At 38.7% G+C, this 19296-nt stretch overlaps 1 protein-coding gene across 4 annotated transcripts in view; it reads right to left on the bottom strand.

Moving 5' to 3' along the window:
* ETV1 (ETS variant transcription factor 1) overlaps positions 1-19296 on the bottom strand; it is a 66971-nt gene that overhangs the window by 27779 nt on the left and 19896 nt on the right. For all 4 annotated transcript variants that reach the window (XM_072854208.1, XM_072854205.1, XM_072854206.1 and 1 more), the window contains 2 exons: positions 4527-4656; positions 2783-2971 (listed from right to left, as the gene is read on the bottom strand). In XM_072854208.1, coding sequence (XP_072710309.1) covers positions 2783-2971; positions 4527-4656 — 319 coding nt within the window. The remainder of the gene's footprint in view (positions 1-2782; positions 2972-4526; positions 4657-19296) is intronic.

Raw genomic sequence — 19296 nt, 5'->3', positions numbered from 1 at the left:
GACACACTTTAAGGAGAAGAAAAAAAAAAAAGAAAAAAGAAAAAAAAGCAACATGCCCTGCTCTGCAAGTTTCCCACTGTCACTAAAAAAAAAAAAAAAAAAAAAAAAAATCAAGAACTCATCATTCTTCAGCTTCCTGTACTTTGGATCTGAACCGACTCTGGTTCATGCAAGCAAATCCAGACATTCTCTTGGAGAAAATTGGGTGAGTGAAGAAGAATGCAGGGGTTTGATTGCACAGGCAATACAGTCCTTGACTATCAACTCATATGTAGTACATGCTTCTGAAACAATTTAAACTCCACTAACGTCTGTCATAATACTGCTGTGAACTTGGTCTGACAAATATTTGCTGTCATAGCTTAATTACAAATACTGTGGGAGCTAGAGAGATAGAAACTATTACAATGTAGTAGTGGAGGGAAAATGAATTTTTTTAATGATGCTGTAAATACTATATTTTGCAGTAGAAAGAGTACTGCACTCTAACATTGGAATTGCAATTCCACCTACACCTGCAGAAAATAAACTTAGAAACTCAAATGTATTATGAAACAGTTAGGCTGACTGGCACTGCATTCATTTCCCTCTTTTCCTTTTTTCATTAGCCAAAAAAAGAAGCAGAAATTATCATTAAGAACTGTCAAGGAGTGAATCAGAAAATTGCAACTTGAAGTTAAAATAAGAAACAGGCTCACTCACAAAGCCTCAAAGGAAGTTAATAATACTTGTTGTACTGGAAGCTTTGTATGGAATCAAGCCATTTGTTTATACAAGTGGATTTGATTCCTGTTGGTACTTGTTAGGACCACTTATCGTTCATATATTCATGCCCTGTATGAAGATGTATGGGCTGTATGTTCTAGATGCTAACGCTATCTTATGCCAACAATGCATGTTCCAAAGAAATATGCCTTGAGTTATAGCTTTACATATGAACTCACGTAGGCAGGTCATTTGTTTAAATGACATCTTCTGAATACACTAATTGTAGTAGCGTATCACCTTGCAAATCAGGAAGATTTGAATTTCACAAAAATATGAAGTACAAATTTGCTTTAAACAACTGGAAGTGAGAAGGTTCAAAATAAATAAGAAAATAGGGAAAATATCTTCCACTACAATTGTACCTTTCTTTTAAAAAAAGGGAAAAGTGAGATTTTTTTGGCCTGAGTCAGCTATTTTAGACTTCACTAGAACACATGATGTTCTATCACAGAAGGGAAGCATTAGTGTGAAATGCCCTAAAGAACATGAATATCAAAGACGGGGAGGGACGAAGGGGAATCATGTAAAGAGCCTACAAAGCTTGTGCAGAGCAAGTGTTACAGGTATAGAAAAATGTACTAAGGTGTTTGCAAATCTCTATAAATACTCAAATTAGGGCCCACATATAGCTTCAGTACTCTTTACAAGTTGGTCTAAAACAAAAGATTTTTTTCATCTGAAAAATCTTATTACTGCTCTCTGCACAGAAGCCATTTAGCTTCTGGAGATTTCAGTCTCCTGACAACTTGACTTTGGTGCATATACAGAAACACATTTATCCACCATTCTGTAATCAAAACCGCTGCTTGGCTTCACTGGGGGCCTGCGTGGTTAGACCACAGTCCACAGAGGGAGAAAAGACAGTGACTACGGCAGCTGAAGGGGCCAATTCGGTGTTTCCTCACCACCAGGAGGGCTTGTAGAGAACCTTGGGTGATATTTAAAACTATCTCAGCAGAGCACAAAACAGCAATATAAACCTTAGCAACACCCTTCAGAAGTGATCTGCACAAATCCCTGGAGATAATACCTCTTATTAGAGCAGAAGCATGCAAATCACACTCCCAATAACTGATTTTCTTTTCAGGTGCTTCTTAATTTGCTAACATTTAAGCGCTAAGTCGAGTTTCTGAACATATATATCTCTTTATGTACAGCTGAACTTTTAAATGCTCAGAGCAATCACACAACACAGCAGACAAAAACAGGTTCGTGTAATAAAGGTTAGAATAAATAGAATTCCACAAAAAAGTGTTCAGTCTCAAAAATCAGGGAAATCCACTGAGCGTATCTGTTGCAAAACTGAGCTAAGAAAGATAGTCTGCTGTCTGGGGATTTCTAACATATCAAAACAAAACAGGGTGACTTAAGGACAGTTTAAGCTTTAATTCTAGTCTCTAGCTCTTGTGGCTTTTACTCAGACTAATGTTATTTAAGCACAGTTTATGTTGGCATCTTTGTTTGTTTGAAATGCTATATTTCAAAAGGGGTTGGAAAAATGATCCACCCTTCCAAAGAATATTCTGAAGCAGTAACACCGTAACATGGCCACTTATCTCTTAGATAGGTGAATTGCTTAGCAAGAGGCCAGATATTTATAGCCAGGATCATGCCTGCTAGTGACTTCATTACCTCGTAGGGCTTACTAGTCTCAAGTGAATCACAGAATAGCCCAGGTTGGAAGGGACCTTGAAAGACCATCTGGTCCAACCTTTCATAGGAAAGGGAGCCTAGATGAGATTATCTAGCACCCTGTAATCACCCTCACAAGACAGAAGAAGCAGGTCATTAAAACTCTGTGGCTGCTAATATGAACTCCTGCTGAAGTGCACCAAGTTGAGTGTCAGCCTTTCATAAAACGCACATATTTCTGGCACTTGCTAGCTTTCACCTTGGTCCCCCAACCCAAAAGGGAATAGTTCTGGGCAGGAAGGCAGTGCTACCCTATATAAGAGACTTGCAGTCACAACTGAAATGCCTTCTGCATGGGTCCCTCACGTGTTTTGTGTTTTACCTGTGGTCCATAGGGAAGCTGTTGTCTTGAATGGACTGGGATGGAGGGAGATGGGTAGGGAAAACCCGGTCAGGTTTAGGAGTCTGAGCTGAATTTGGGGACGCATGGTGCAGCGGTGACACAGGAGTGCTGGATGGTGTCGGTGGGTTGGAGGGCCTCATTCCCACTTGTGGCTTCTGATCATAGGCACTATCAGTAAGGCAAGGGGAAAGAAGGCCAGGTTATTTTCTCTGGAAAAAAAAAAAAAAGTAGCATCTACATCCAGAAAAAAATCCCAAGTGTCACATTTATAAGCTTTTTACTATAGTTACCTTATTAACCAGTTTGGGGAAGAGGAATTATCTACTTTACATTGCAAAGAGCACAGAAAAAATCACGTTAGAGGCAAGTGGTTCAAAACAGCATTTTCTTCTCTGCGGCACAGAAATGTATTTTTAAAGGATTCAGTCTTACAGTGACATTCTAACCAGAGTTATACAAAATACATAAAAGTAGAAGCACCTGGACTACAGCACAAAGAGCCGGCAGTGCCTGTCAAGACTCTTTTTTAGAGCTTGCACAAACCACAAAGTGAGACAGTAAAACAATACAGCTAGAGGGAAGGGATCTGACCCAGAAAAACAATGGTATGTTGGCTTAGCTACCCACACTAGGATGTCAGCAGCCTCTCCTGACAGGTTTTTTTTTACCCCTCTCTCTCAAAAATAAAGTGCTGGTCCTGCAAATACATAGATGCTATTTTCAAAGGTGTCCCAAATCAGGAAAGGAGTTGAGCACACTTTGATCATCCCTCTTTCTAAACAGGAAAAATGCAGACATTAGGCAGATAGTAAGCATGAACTTGCATTCTTTCCTGTCAGGTCCCTTAACACCCATCAAATCCATCAATGTATGCATTTGATTTTTGAAATCAAAATCACTCCACTATGACTGGCAAAGGTCCCAGTCTTCCCCCCCCCTTTCATATCCAAAAAGTTAAATGTAAATGCTTTAAGTGCTAACAGTTTTGGTAGTACATTAATGAGAATAAAAACTCACAAGCTAGATGAAAGATTCTAAAATAGACTGAAATGTCAATACGAAACTATTCACTGCTGACACTAAAGGAAGGAGTGACACATAAGTGCAAACCAAAAGAAAGTCAATAAAGAATGCAGTGGTATCAAGTCCCTCCACCACTCACAAATAAATAAAGCTTTTATTATCTCTCCCTATTAAAAGAAGACAACTTGCTCTTGAATAGGAAACAAGGATGCAGAGCCTAATGGAATACTCTTTTAAATTGTAATCACCCACAAATACACACATATAACATCTGCAAAACTTGTCAAATACCTAATGTGCTGCTCAGACCTGCCGATCTCTTGCCTGTTACACAGATCTCTCTCTTTCCTAATGTGTGTAATGCATTTTTAAAGTACTTTCAACACAACTCGCAGAAAACAAGACACTTCTTCCTTCTATTTCACATGTGCACATGGTTTTTAAACTCTGGCTATCTCCTATGGAGAAGGAATGGAGAATATGCATTTTGATGAAAAACACTGCTTTAAAATGGTTATGTAAGTGTTTGATACAACTGTAAACAACTCCAGTGTTCATCAGCTAAATGCATTATCTCATCAGTCTGTTATCTGCTGAAGAGGTAACTTTTATAAGATCTCTATTATGGTTTTATTACTCTTTAGTCATTCCTCATTTAAATCAGCAGTTCTCACTGCAAACGTGCTCCTGATTGCTTTACCTGACATTGTACAGGCACTTTTCCCCATAACTGAACTTGAACGGTTGCTCTTGACTGCAAGCGGAGCCAAGTTCCGAACATGGGCTATGGGGTTCCTTCTTGATTTTCACAGGGAGACCATGAAAAGCCACTGCAAAGAGAAAGAAAATGTAATTAAACCCCAAGTACAATATTAAAAACGAGCTTTCTCAAGTAAGCTAGACACTTCTAATTAAACACATGATTAATTAAACCACTGTAATACTAAAAACAATATAGGAAATAAACATTTCAAGTATTTCTTCGGGTGTCAACTGAAAAATAGACACCAGAGATCCTTCGCATTGGCTATTACTACTTTTATTGTTTAATAGAATGATGGCCAGGATCCCATCTCATTAGCAGGAAAATAACAGCCCACTTATATTTGGCTTAACTACTGTAAATGTTGTCAGAGGCAAAATACTTCCCAGGCACCAAATGTTTTTAAGTAATATCAGTGAGGTAGCTTTTAGCTATAAATGCAATAGTAGTTCACTTCAAAGGGTGCTACACAAATGACACCAAAATAAATTTCTCATACATCAGAATCAAGTATATGATCAGTAACCTTTATGTCCCACAGAATGCATGAAAATTCGCAGTGAAATGCATGAAACTGGATGATTACATGCACCTTTAGTTATAAGTAACATCGGAAAAAAATACACAACAAATGGCTTCAGTAATTTTTCTCGAAAATACACAAGACAAAATCCTGGCCTCACCAAAGTCAACAGTAAATGTGATATAGATGCAAATTGTAAAAAAAAAAAAAACCAAACCCAAAACCAAGAAACCAACAACATACTTTTTTAAAAGGTAAAAAGAACAGAGGGAGTGTGACAGAAATGCAGCATTAATTAGAAGCACAAATTGGTCTGGATTAAGAAAAAGGCCAAAGGAAAAGGCAAGGTTAACCAGCATATTCGTTTAAGCCAGCCATATTTCCTATCCAACCTTAACCAAAATTAAAGCAGAAGAAAACTCAAAGTTCACCTGACATAGACAAATCTGAAGTAAGTGGCTAAGAGGACAAAGGACTAAAGACAGGTATTTAACAGCTTGAAAACACACCCTTCAAGTTTTAAATAAAATGAGGTTGTAAATATGTTTTTGAACTCTGAGAAGCCTAGAGTTCAGAGATCAATTTTATCACTTATTTTTGATGTCGTCACCAAAACACCATAGTTTGAACATCACACTCCAGCCTGACACAGACACTTATACCTCTGTGGAAATCCACGTACATGCAGCCGTCCCTGTTAGAGAACCTCAGCACAAGATCAGGCCATTATTATATACCATCAAGTAGCATCTTGCCCCTTCCCTCACACCTCAACTTAGGAAAGACAGTTTGTTACACACTATATATTTTATGATACTAATGCACCTGCATACACACTCGTGTTCGGTAGGGAGGGGGAGGTAAATGAAATGCTGTCTAAGAAGTGAGCATCAGAACCAATAAATTGATTTATAAGTACCTGTAAGATCTGGATTCCAGATTCTCACCACAGGTTTTCCCACAGTTGGGCAACATTCAGAGAATTCTTTCACGAACAGGTCCTCTCGTACCCTATTACATGACAGCTGCTACTACTGCCTTTCAGCTGAGACATCTGTAAGACAGCACTATGCTATTTTGCTACATATTTTCACAAAACTCACACGAATTTGTAAAACTGCTATCCAGCTATTATATTTGGTGGATAATAGTCAATTATCTGGAAAAATTACAAAGGAAAAGCAGACAGTAAAACAGTTACAGAAATACATACGCACAGCACAGTAACTTAAGAAACAGATGAAAAGTGGTGAATGTCACAACAAGGAAAGAACTCTTTCTGAATAAAACTGTCTGACCTTGCACTAAAATAAAAGACTTCTTGAATAGATTCTCAAATTTAATAATACAGCAAAATGCAGGCCAGTCAGCTTTCCACCATCATCGCAAAGCAGGCTGATATCCAGTAGTTTGTTTCAGGTTTTTGCTAGTGAACTTCTACTGCTGAGTCTCCTTGCATATCTTGGTCAGATCACACGCAGCACACATTTAATGCATACGATGGACCCCACAACTCCAGGAAGGTGGCTCCGACACAAAGGTAGGCAATCTCTTTGACTTGAATCAGAGAATTAAAATACAACTGCAACAAGACTCTTTTTTAAAGCCAGTATCACATATTCGCACAAAGACCACATGCTGCTCTATTTTTTTTATTTTTTATTTTAACTTTGCTACTTCCTCGGAGTTAATCTGTTATGAAAAATTACTTCCCTTATTTATTTTTAAATAACGGGAGTACAGAGACTCCCACACCACAGCCCTGTGCGGAGAACTGGCTGGGTATTTCATCACAGCGCTGAGAGCCTGAACGTCTGCTAACAGGCAGTTTTCCAGCTCACTGGCACAGGCACAAGTGAAAGCAGCACATTCATTTTGTGCAATTTGCTTTACCTTCCCACATGGAGTTGGTGCATGTAAAAGGCTGTTAAGTACTAAATTATTCCTTATCAAATCACCATCATCTGGAGTCATGATCAACACTAATTAAATTACTTTCACTGAACACGGCTCCAGCCTGCTGCTTCGGCTGCGAGGTACGTTTTATTTTGCTTACTGTACAGTCCTAGCAAGGTACAGGGCACAGTGCTAGAAGGCATCTGTGCTGTAGTTTTAATTAAAGTTTACCTCACCTTCCTCCCAGCTTTATAAGCTAGGGTAAAGTGTATCAAATCAAGTAGGTTAACGCCTTCATTTCATTTAGGGAAAGCATTACAGTCCAAAGTGATTTTATATTAGATCTTTATCTTAACTACGGCTAGAAAGATAATGTAGCTGTAAAACGTAAAGTCTTCCTCAGGCAGTCCCCTGACACAGTCACCATGCTAAGTTTTATCTGTAACTCCTTAAGTGTACACTTTTAGAGGCAGAAAGGAAAAAAGCTTGAGAAAAATACCTACTGCATTTTGGGGGGGCTTTCTTGAAGGCTATTTGACCTTTCAAACCACATCTTAAGTGTGGCTGAAGATGACAGACTTATTCCAACAGTAAAATTTCAAACATTCAAAACAGTTCTCATATTATCACTGAAACCCTCCACCCGTCGCTCTTCATTTTAGTGTGACACTCATTTTATAGCGCTATTAAAACAGATTTTAAACATACACTGTTTTGCTAAGCTGGATTTTATATTATGTTTTCAATCCATTTTCTCTTGAGGAGAGCAAGGTTGCTTATTTATACAATCTAATTTTAGTGCAGCATACCAAGCTACCAACACATCCAAATTAACAAAATGACATTTCAAACAACCAGCTCCTCACCACCTCTTTCTTCCTGATATCAAATTCATTTTACTTAACCCCAGAACAAAGTCCCAACCCTATTAAAGTAACGGGCACTCTGCCTTAATAACGATCTTATTAAGAAGTGACCAAGGGCCAAGATTTCATCCCAAGTGATTACTTACAGATAACTACCTCCAAACTTGAAAGGCAAACAATCTTACAGCATGTATTTAGATGGATGGCTTCAACACCTCATCTCAACTACTGGGGAAAGTCAGGCTTATTGGTGTCAGAATGGACTCAATCCGCAGACCCTGGCTGGAGTTCCTCCGAATCCAACATGCAGATATAAGGCAAGAAGGACTGCTACCATCCATAGCAAACTGATTAAAGTATAATACATTACCGTATGCGTATTCTCTGTGCATAGATATATCTATCTGCAGAGTAAGAGGGCTTGCATGTTATACATAATGTGCTGTTGTACAGACCTAGATTTTATACAAAACAATAGTAATTTCACCACAAAGTAAACTCGCACAGAACATGCGAAAACACAGGGTGAAACCTGCTACCCCTCATTTTGAAGTGCTGTTCTCCTTTGCTATCTGTCAACAGCCTAATGCCCAAACATTTTGCTCATGGTAACACTCAGTTTAAGACCCAAATGCAGAACAATTTTATTCAGACCTCTGAAATTAAAGGAGGGATCGGTTTGTCTTAGAGGAGACTGATTTGTATACTTTCTAGCCTGAGAAACAGGAAATGTACCACCTCTGAACAGATAGAACTGAATCACTTCTTTTGAGAAAGCCCCAGAAATGCACTGCATCAAATATAAAAGCAATGGTTTAAAAAATGGTTTTCAATTCAAGAGATGACTATTCAAGATGAAGAAGAAATGAGGAATATTTTATGTGAAATTGCAAGTCATTTCTCCTTTGAGCAGGAGATTCTCCTTTGAGTTATTTTGCAATTTTCAAACTTCAGATTCCTGCCCAGAACACAAAATAAAATCTAATTTTATTTTCTGAAGAAGAAGAATTGATTTAAACATATTTTTAAAATGCTTGAAATATTACTGGTAATTCAATGATGTTGGCTAACGGCAGGCAATCTTGACTCCACTGACCAAAGAGACAAAGATGTCTTATTATCAACACTTGTAGGGCAAGAGCATTTACTATATGGTATAAAATCAACTGATAGCAGCAACCTTGCTTGTGCTAGTGAACTCCAATGTCTCCTAAGTAACACTACATTCATGTGTATTAAGTTTGAGGACTTTGTGTACCTGCAGGGAAAAGGAAGTAACCAGGCAGTCACAGTAAGTCATGCCCTAAACATTTCTGATGCATGTTTCTGAACTGCTTTTCACATTTATGCTCTCAAATCACCTTCTAAACCCGACTTAGTAAATAAACTCATTCGTTTTTATGATCGATTGAGGCAAAACTGTTAACATGCAATCTTAAGTTGAGAGAGATTTCTTAAACACATTTGAATAGAGGGGATTTGATTTTCTTAACAGCAAGATGAAAAGACAGAAGATGTAAAAATATTTAAGTTAATACCACTGCAATGCCAGGTGCTAGACTGATTGAGGTGACCCAAGTTAGTACTTGGTAAAATTTCAAAAGCAAGAAGAGAAAGCCTCTGTACTGATAAAGCCAATACTGTCACACTTTAAATCTATCTCCCAATACACACAGAAATGCAGCAGGCACTTCAGATACATCAGAGTCTCTCCAAGATTCTTTTCCAGTACATTTACCTCTGCCAAGCCCTCCCCTTCCCCCAACACACAAAAATCCATTACTAAAGGGTCTAATCTCAGCTATCAGCACAGAGTGCCTTTTATGGAGCCATTAAACCATTTCTCTTGTTTACAGTGCCTGAAGAAAGATGTGAATTATGTCTGTGACAAAACAAGCGATAACATTTCTAAACTACTATCAAAATGCAAACTGAAATACACTTAAGGACAGGGACCCTAATTCGTGTTTTTGCAATTTTCCTCACTCACTATAACTTAACAGCACTCACCTGATGATTCAAACAAATTATTTGTGCTGTAAGTACAACAGGTAGGCATTTTAATAAAAAAAAAATCAACTTTCAATAAATGAACAGTTTATTGAACAGTTCATCAGGGAGGGTAAAGTGCTGGTTACTTCTCAGGTAACAGTAATGACCTAGGTGCTCTTATCAATAGACATTTAAAAAAAATCCAAACATAACATTGTGGGTTCATATGAGGCCTGAAATGCTCTATTTCTGCAACAGTTACTTACCATTTGAACCATACATTCAGTATACATATTTGCATATCTGATGCAATGAGCTACAAAATTAAATACTTTCTATATGACCTTCTAAGTGGGAATGACAGGCTTTATACATATTTTCTGAAGAGGTTTCAAAAATGTGTATTTAATTTATGGAACAATAGTCTTCTGCATTCTGGAGGCTATTTATTGATTAATTATTTCTAGATCATTATGATTTGAGCTATAGACCTTTGTAGATAGCTGCACTCTGAATTTCAACAACCATTTAACAGGCATCTGATTAAAGACAACGGGATGCCAAAGCAGGGTGCTCTTTCAGTTTCATTCCACTATACATTAAGATGAGAAATTCTACCAGTAATCTTTGGGAAGCACAGGAGGAATTAGCTGAAGCAGGTACTAGACCCAGCTGACCATTCCTTCATACTCTGAAGGTTACTGCTTCTGCAGCTGAATGTGGCATGCAGCCTAGTATACTAACAAAAACTGAAATAAAAACATGACGTTGGAGAGGTGACAGATGAAGAGAGGCAGGAGGACGGAAAGACAGTAAAAGCTGGTAACCGAGTCTTTCCAGCTAAACTGTTCCCAAAGATTTTGAATTAGAGCCTACAGATACAGACCACTGCAACGGCTGAAGACAGAAGTGACTGCAAGCATGGATGACTGAGGCAAGATCTGCAAATGTTTTCACCCTAGGCAATTGCTTGCCTAGACAATGGCAAAGAAACCCCTTTTGTTTCTGACCACTGCAACAGCTGCAAAGACGAGCAAGACTTGAAGACTGTGGACTGATTTAAAAGTGGCTGAACAGATTACATCTACACAGACTCCACCAAGTTCTTCAACCATCTGATCTATCAAAGTCACCTCTATCAGATCTTAGCTGAGCTCCAGTCAACTGGATTTCATTCAGGTCCTGCTCTCTGCCAGATATTGGAAGAAGCTGGTGACAAACTGGATATCTGACACACAGATGTGTATCATCACTGTGGTTTCAGAGACTATCCTGGCAGTTTATATAAAAATGGAACACAGAAAAGAGACCTGAGCTTTCACTATCTCACAAACGAAAGCTGCTAGAAAAGGCGGGGGGGGAAGGGAACCCAAGCAATCCTGTCAAGTAGGTTTTTTTTTAAGTGGTGCATGATCTTGGTATTATTCTCCATCTTATGGTTCCATCTAGAAAACTAGAACTTGCTTAAGATGCAGAATTCCGCCCTGAAGACAAGTGGCCCCCATCTAGTCCCACTGAGTGGTGACCACTCACCTGAAATAGAGTCTGTGTGTGTATTTGGGTGTTTGTGTGTGTGCACACAGAGTCAAACAGAAGTAAGCACACCAAATGTGCAAGCATGCCTCTGCAATTATACATTACATATGGTCAAAATAAGTGTAATACCTTAAATAAGGGCAGTAAGCTTTTTCCTCTTCAAATGCATACATGTAACTGGGGAGAAAATGGGGAAGCAGCATGCAGAAGAGAGGAACAAGATGTAAATGTGTAAAAACGCATTCAACAAAAAGCTAGTTCTTTCCTACGTGGTGGCCTGGCTCTAAGTCCAGGGAAGGAAATCGGAGGATAGCCGGTATGGCAAATGCTCTGCCACCCTCGTCTCAGTGCTCTTTCCCAGAAAGTGGAACTTCATGACTGGGCAGTACTTGGCAAACCCGTTAGATATGATTCCATCAATTCAGTCTTTGCCTTGGCTTCAGATCAGATCCTTCCAGCCCCTACCAGCTCAATAGATAGAAACAGCATGGGACCTCATTTTTTGGAAGCTAGTTCTGAACGATGAGCCCAAGCACCAGCTTTCAAAGCCAACTGGCAAGAATAGAATACGTGGGCAAGATGGATCTATTTGAGAACCTTGTTTAACAAAAAGAAAATACCAGCTTTGAATCTGTCACCTTTACTGGAAAATATGCAACTACAAATGCACTTTAATAACAGTTAGAACTCACTCTGCAAAATGAAGCAAATTGCTTATTTTCTCTTCCAGCCTAAAGCATACAATACTGTGCATGTCAATTAATGGTCTATTTGAATACTGCATTGCACGAATGCTACATAATAGTATAGTCTTTAAAATCCTCAGGGGGTGGGGAGGGATTCGGGGCCGGGGGGTGGGGTGGGGGGGGAGGGGGGTGAAGAATAAAAGACAGCCCAAAATTGTGCGATTTTGTCCTCAAAGTCTACATGGACTGTTCTCAGATGACATTGTATGAGAAGAAAAAAAATACTGATTCTGAATTTAGATTAGGAAAAAGTAGTGAGCAGGTGAAGATGAACTGCACTGAAAGCTAGAATTTATTCCTGTTTACTACTACAGAGTTTCAAGATGGAAACTAACAGCACATTTTCCTACAACTGATATTGGGAAATTCTGGATCTTAAAATCTGCAGTAATGCATCCGTATTAACAAGCATTGTTTGTTAAAATAACTTTCTCTTGCTTTGGAGTAACAGACTTTTTTTCTTTCCTTTTTTTTTAAAGCAAAAAGAATTACTGATTAATGAGTAAAAGACAAAAACCCAAGTATTCATTAAAATAAATTTTAAATTAATTGGATTACCTGTTCATCTCTAGATTATGTTAATTCTATATATCCACCATAATTTTTCCCTATCTTTACTATGATCTGGGATTAACGTAAAGCCTTTGAGAATAACAACTGAGGCCAAAAAAAAGGTTGAAGTAGAGAAGAGAAATGGGTTCATTGTACCTACAGCACAACAAAGTTGCATCACTATCCATAAAGCAGGTTTATATGAGGGCATTTGTACACAGGGAAATGTGACCAACAAAATCGTCATTATAATGCAGACATATGCCACTTCCCTACAGCACAGCTTATCTGACTCCTAAAAATGATGCTCCTGCCCCTGTTCAGCAAATAAATTTTTCTAGATGCTTCTTCACAAATGGAAATAAATGTCATCGTTTAACTGAAATGTGCTTTTCTAAAGCTTGTGTGCTAAGACACCAAAATTTTTTGCCTGTTTAGCTATTTCTGGGCAGCTAACCCAAGACCCCCCTGCCACAAACGATGCAGCCTTCCTGAGACGGGGAGGGGTTCCTAGCCAGGGTGGAAGAAGGGGCACAATATTAGAGGTTGTAGGTTGCACCCATACAGCTTAATAATTGGTTCAATGCCATAAATCCCCATTTTTAGTGCAAGATACCCCTCATTTGCTTGTCTGTGCAGTTGTGATTTCTGAAATATTCATTAAGAGTTACTGAGAGTACCTGCAGCTTTCTGATGCTGTAAGTGCTGAAGTCACCACTGAGATAATTCAGATATTTGTAGCTCATTTAAAAGGACCTACTTGGCTTCTCATTTAAAAGGACCATGCCGGTTGAAAATTGAAGTCTGCAAGTATGTTCAGTATACCAAAATTAAAAAGCCCACCCAAATGGGTACACCACCTGGCTAGAGAAGAGGCAGGGGGTGAGGGGGGGAGTTTTCAGTAAATATCAATAAAAGTTAACCTACTCCCTAAACCCAAACACTGAGCAATTACAAGGCAAGCTTTTCAAAAGGCTGCCACTAAACACCTTGTTAGGACGCTATAGGTCCTTTGGCCTAAATTGACACTATATTTGGGCAGCTGCTAACTGGCTGAACTGCCACACGGTATTATAAGACTGTCTCTACTCTTCCACCCCCAAGCTAAGGACTGGTTTGACACAATTTGGGTTAGCTGATCCCTCTTCTCCTCCACCCCCAAAAGATTTAAGCTTCCAGTTAAGAATTCTCTGGAAGGTATTTTCATGCAGTGGGAGCTGCAGTTACCGAGACAGTTTCTTAGCCTCCAAAGGCAGCAATCTCACAGAAATGCTGTCACGGGCACTGTTTTATTCTGATTTATGTCTCGTTCATGCAGTGCTCTCCTCTTCCAGACAGCTACCTGTCCAGGCGTATGAGACTCGCAATTGCAGGCAGACAAGGAGAAAGCACTGCCAGAGGGGCCCTGCCTCCCAGCAAGTACCTCCAGGGCAAAAGTTATCCAATGTCCACGGTATTTGTCAGCAGGTTAACTCTGAGAAGAATACAAGGAAATTTGCAGAAAATTGGTGGGAGGGAGAAAGGAAGGATTAAGCTAGGAGGAGCAAACTGGCTTGCTTTGATGTCAGAGGAGAATAGGTGAGGCAGGAGGAAGAGCTCTCCCTCTCCCCCTGCCCCCAAAGTAAACAGAGGCTTAGGGCTCTCTGGAGGAGGAAGCAGTAACCTAATAAAAATTAAACCACTGGATTCTGTAGCAATTGATCTAAAACCCGTGGATAGCATAAGAAGATTGTAGGGGGAGGAAAAAAAAAATAATCTAAAGAATTTTTAATCCCTCTATACTGGATCTGCCACCTCCAGGACCCCACAGAGAAACAGGGTTGCTCTTCAACTGCATTAGCTTTCAGCGTTAAAATCCTGGAGATCAGGGGCATTTGTTCCTACAGTTGCTTATAATGTATGTGGCTCCAAAGGCTCCCAGGCAGGGTGCAAGAAGAGGCAATCCACCTTTAGAGCTGCTGCTAAAGAGAAAGGTCTTAATGTAAAACCAAGGCTGGGAGAAAACTTAAATTGTATTCCTACCTGGGAATTATCAATAAAGTTAAATGCAAAGAGAAGAGCTGGCCACTAAATCAGGGTCTGTGTGCTCTTCTGAGGACAGGATTTCCATTTGCAGCAATTTCCAAAATTTAATTTAAATTGTAAGAGGTAATGGCTAAGTACTGCGTAACTTCCATTACTAAAATATCCAAGTGAGATAGTATCCCAGCATTTTACACACACACACACACACACACACACACTTTCCACTTCAGGTAAATCTGCAGTTTGAGGGTTTCAGGTCTGGATTTTAATAGGTTTTGTAGAACCAGAATTATGAAGAAAACTTTGGAAATTATAACAAGTATTTTTGCCAGAAGTAACAATAAGCTTTAAAATAAACCATTTTGTATTTTTTGTATTTATTGCTTTAAAGGTATCATCAACTTGATATTTAGGAAAGCATGACCACAGCAGAAAACAAACAGGAACTGATTCTGCCTCGTTTCCCTCGTACGGAAAAGTTTCAAGTTACATCAATCTAGTAGTTATTTTTTCGTTGCTCTTTTCTGATGTATTCATGCAAAGAGCTAATAGCTAGCTATAGATGAGAAGGCTGCTGATCTCATACTTGCAGCTGCATAAAATGTGAAAGAAACTGGATTTAATCTCTGGTTCTGCCATTTGTTGTTCACAACCTAAACAACTGGTGTCAGAAGACTGCTTCTAGTTTGAAGTAGTTCAGTCTTAGGAGCCTACCTTCAGAGATTCATAACCAGTGTGTCAGTTTGCTTCCCCATAAAAACAGGAATATCCTCATAATAAAAGAGCATCATAATAAAAGATTATCCTTAAGGATAAACATGCCTGTCTGTCAGTTAGCTACTCAAGAATATGCGAAAGCAACTCTCAATGATAGGCACTAAAAGGAACAAAATTGTATTTTGAGAAGATTATTTTTAATTTGATTTTGCCTTTAAAAATAAAAATATGCATACATTCATAAAGTAAGTATACACTAACTCAGGATAGCTAATGGTATTTTTGTTTACTTTGCTGGAAGAACAAGACTGTCACCACTCTAAATACATGTGTCCCTCAGGCTTCAATGTTAAATTTTCACAAATGCTCACCAGTAAGGCAACTCTAACAGATCTAGTTTATAGTTCATTAAAGAAAGGCTGAAATCTAAATCTTTAGTTCACTACCAAAAACCACTGCAAAAGAACTGCAGTCTCCACTGGAAAAGGTGCGGGCCATTGAATTAAGTCAACAATAAAATTCAGCTCACAAGTTTTATCACTGATTCAACAGGGAAACAAAGAAGCCATTGTCAGAAGTGGTTACGTCTGGGAACATAAAGTCAGGACTTAAATAAGTAGCCCGATATTCAAAGACTCTTAGCAAAGTGCTCTTTCTGGAGTCGGTGGAATTTTGACCACCTGTAACCAGGCTCTGGTTCTCAGCACAGATATTTAAGGCTTCTGCCACCGCTTAAAGCATTCTTACTGTATACGAGACTCGCAAGTGAACATACATTACCAATACACACACTGCACATTTTTTCTGAAGCCAGTTGTTCCTGAAGTTGTATGATTATTTTACATATGCATGCAATCAGTAAGACTGACAATTACATGGCATGTATATTTCTTATATGCATGTATGCTTATATATAAACATACATGTATATACAGAATATGTATATATACCCATTGAGTATACACTGTGTATATACGCATACACTTGTGTAAATCCAGCTCCCAAATTCTAATCCCAAATGGTTGAAAATTTTGGTCTTTACTGAATACTGACACTTTTCAAAGTCTCTTTTGTCTCCATTTATGTTAGTGCTTTTGGTCACGTGAAATTTTATTTACGGATGGGTTAATAAGGAAACATTATTATATAACAGTATCAGCATGAAGACAGAGTATTAAAAAAATTAAACTGTTTATCTTTTTTAGGTATACATTAGAATCAGAAAGAAAACAACATTTCAGCGAAGAGGATCAAATTAGCAAGACTGGGAATTTTTTCTGCACACGTAATTTTTCAAATGTCCTTGATGACGACTCATAATATATAAATTTAAAGACCAAAACCTGGCCAGTCAGTAACCTTCCTATTCAGTGACTGCAGGACTTGGCAGTAAATGTCACTGCTAAAAAATATTTCACTACATTAACTTACTGGCAACCACACTTGCTGAATAAGTTCATAAACAGCCACGGGAAAAAAGACAACCAGAAATAAAGTTGCTAATGATTCACTCTTTTCTAACATGCATAATCCTCAGCTTACAGAACAAATAGATACGGAAGAATAAAGATATCCTTTACCAAGACAGTTCACTTCTCTAGTCACCTCATCAAGGTCAAACTATAATCCAGGAACAGGTAAGAGTAATGTATCGAAGACAAGGAGAACAAGAAGAATAAGTGAAAGGAAAAGAAAATAACCCTTCTCAGGGAAAAGACTGGAGCACATTCCTTGAAAAAGTGATCAGTTTTCCATTTACCAGTTTAGCCTAGGTTTAGATCATTCCTAGAAAAAACACTTAAGACTTCTAAAACTCAAAAAAATGAATAAATATAATCATTTATGCATATTTATCAGCTTATAAATGGCTCCACAGTAATGACTTCCCAGTACTGAAATGCATAGGACCAAAACAAAAGGACACAGAACCTGAAACAAGGGCTATTTTTCCTGTATGCTTACAGAGGGCTAGCAGTACCAGTCCTACATGACATTAATGTCTCCAACATTTAACTGATGTTTTCAGGACTGCCACTCTCCCCTCCCTTTTTTCCCTGCTATACCCTTTGAAAGCTTCACGGCAGTCTGTGGGAGAGCCCGACTCCTGTCTTCAGTTGCTGAGGCAGCAAGCAGAAGAAAAAAGCCAAAAAAATAATACAGACTGAAAATACATTTTACCTGAAAAAACATATGAAATAAACAGAAGTGGATGGACTCAGCCTGCAGACTGCCTCTTTATTTTATATGATCCCAGAGCTTATGGATTTTCAAATCATTATTTAGGCTGCTCTCGGAATACAAAACACATTTTGCAAAAACACTGCATGGAAAGCAGTTTAAGGAGAATGACAGTTTTGTATCAAAATAGAATCACAAAGACCCTTCAATCTGCCTTGTTTGGTTTCTGTGTGAAAATACAGTTGAAAAAAATTTCTGCATACTTTGTTTAATACAACTGGAACTGAACAGATGCTCTAATACATATACATACTCCTGATAAAATTAACTAAATAACTGTTTTAAAACAGAAATAACTGTAGTGTTAAGAAAATACTGCCGTGACTACAAGTTACAATGTGAGGCTTGCCTGTATTTCCACAGATGGGATCTTCACAGAGTCCTTATGGGGAAGGGAGGAGGGGAGGCTTCCTCAGAGAGGAAATAGAAGGTTTTTTCAAAACTGAAAATTCAACATTTTGAATAAAATATGTTTAATGTTTTTGTTTTTATGTAAACAGACCTTAGGAAGTGATCTGACAGCCTTAAGAAATTACCATTTGAAAGAAAAAAGGTCTACATGCTTCACCTTTGATCTACAAGACAGATTTATCACAGGACGGGATGACTGAAGTTTATTCATTAGCTGATAACCTCCACATGCAACCCAAGCCTTTAATCTGCAATAAAACAGCAAATGAGGATGGGGCTCTGAAGAAAGGAACTAACTCAGCTTGGCCAAGCAGGGACATGCCAGTGGAAGGCCACAAGGGAGACAGGGGGACAAAACCCCACAAGAGCCCTGTCCAGCTGCTTGGGCTCCTCCGTGCCCCAGAGAGCTGGAGACCATCAGGTTCACAGCGGCTGTGCAGTTAAACCACATCTGCATAATGTGGCTGCTGTCTCTGCTGGGATGCCCAGAGGTACCTTTTCACTAGCAGTAAAATTCACAACACGGCCATCACGGTGTGCAGGGTGCTCTGAAAGGAATAGCTTCCACTTTAAAAGTTTTAAAATCAAAAGCTATTTACTCAATGGGGTCTTGTCGTTTGTTTCACAATGCTATTGCCACCATCAGTATTTACACAATCTGTGAGCCATTACCACTACTACAATCCAGGAGAACCTAAAGTCCCTGCACCTTCAAAGCTGGAAATTAAGTACAAAAATACAAGGAGAAAAGCAAATAAACAGAAACTGCTTATTAAAATCAAAACAAACCCACAAACTCTCTACTAGTAAGATCACAAGTTAAAGGCATTATGGTTGACAGTCTGCCTCTTGGTAAAACTTTTTCAAGAATTAAATCTTGCAATTATGGAAAAGGTCACGACTATGGCAGATTTAAATATTTCCAAAAGTCCTCTAAAGGAAGGAGGAAAAAACATCCCTATTAGCACAGGCGAACCACAAAATGAGCCCACAAAGTTCTCTGAAAGACACCAATTCCTAATTTATTTTGAATGAGAATTTTAAAAAAAGGAAAAAAAGAGAAAGTTAACAGCTGGTAACAGTTTCAGTCCTGCTTTACACAAAGGAAACAAGTGCTCAGGACACAATGATAGAAGTGAGGCTATCTAAGGCAACTATGAAGGGATATAAGGCGGTCAGCATCGACTCCTCAGTCTGACCTCTCC

Source organism: Ciconia boyciana, chromosome 2 (genome assembly GCF_034638445.1).
Source record: "Ciconia boyciana chromosome 2, ASM3463844v1, whole genome shotgun sequence".
Taxonomy (NCBI): Eukaryota; Metazoa; Chordata; class Aves; order Ciconiiformes; family Ciconiidae; genus Ciconia; species Ciconia boyciana.
The sequence above is the reverse complement of the archived record's forward strand: the minus strand, read 5'-3'. Positions and strand labels throughout refer to the sequence as shown.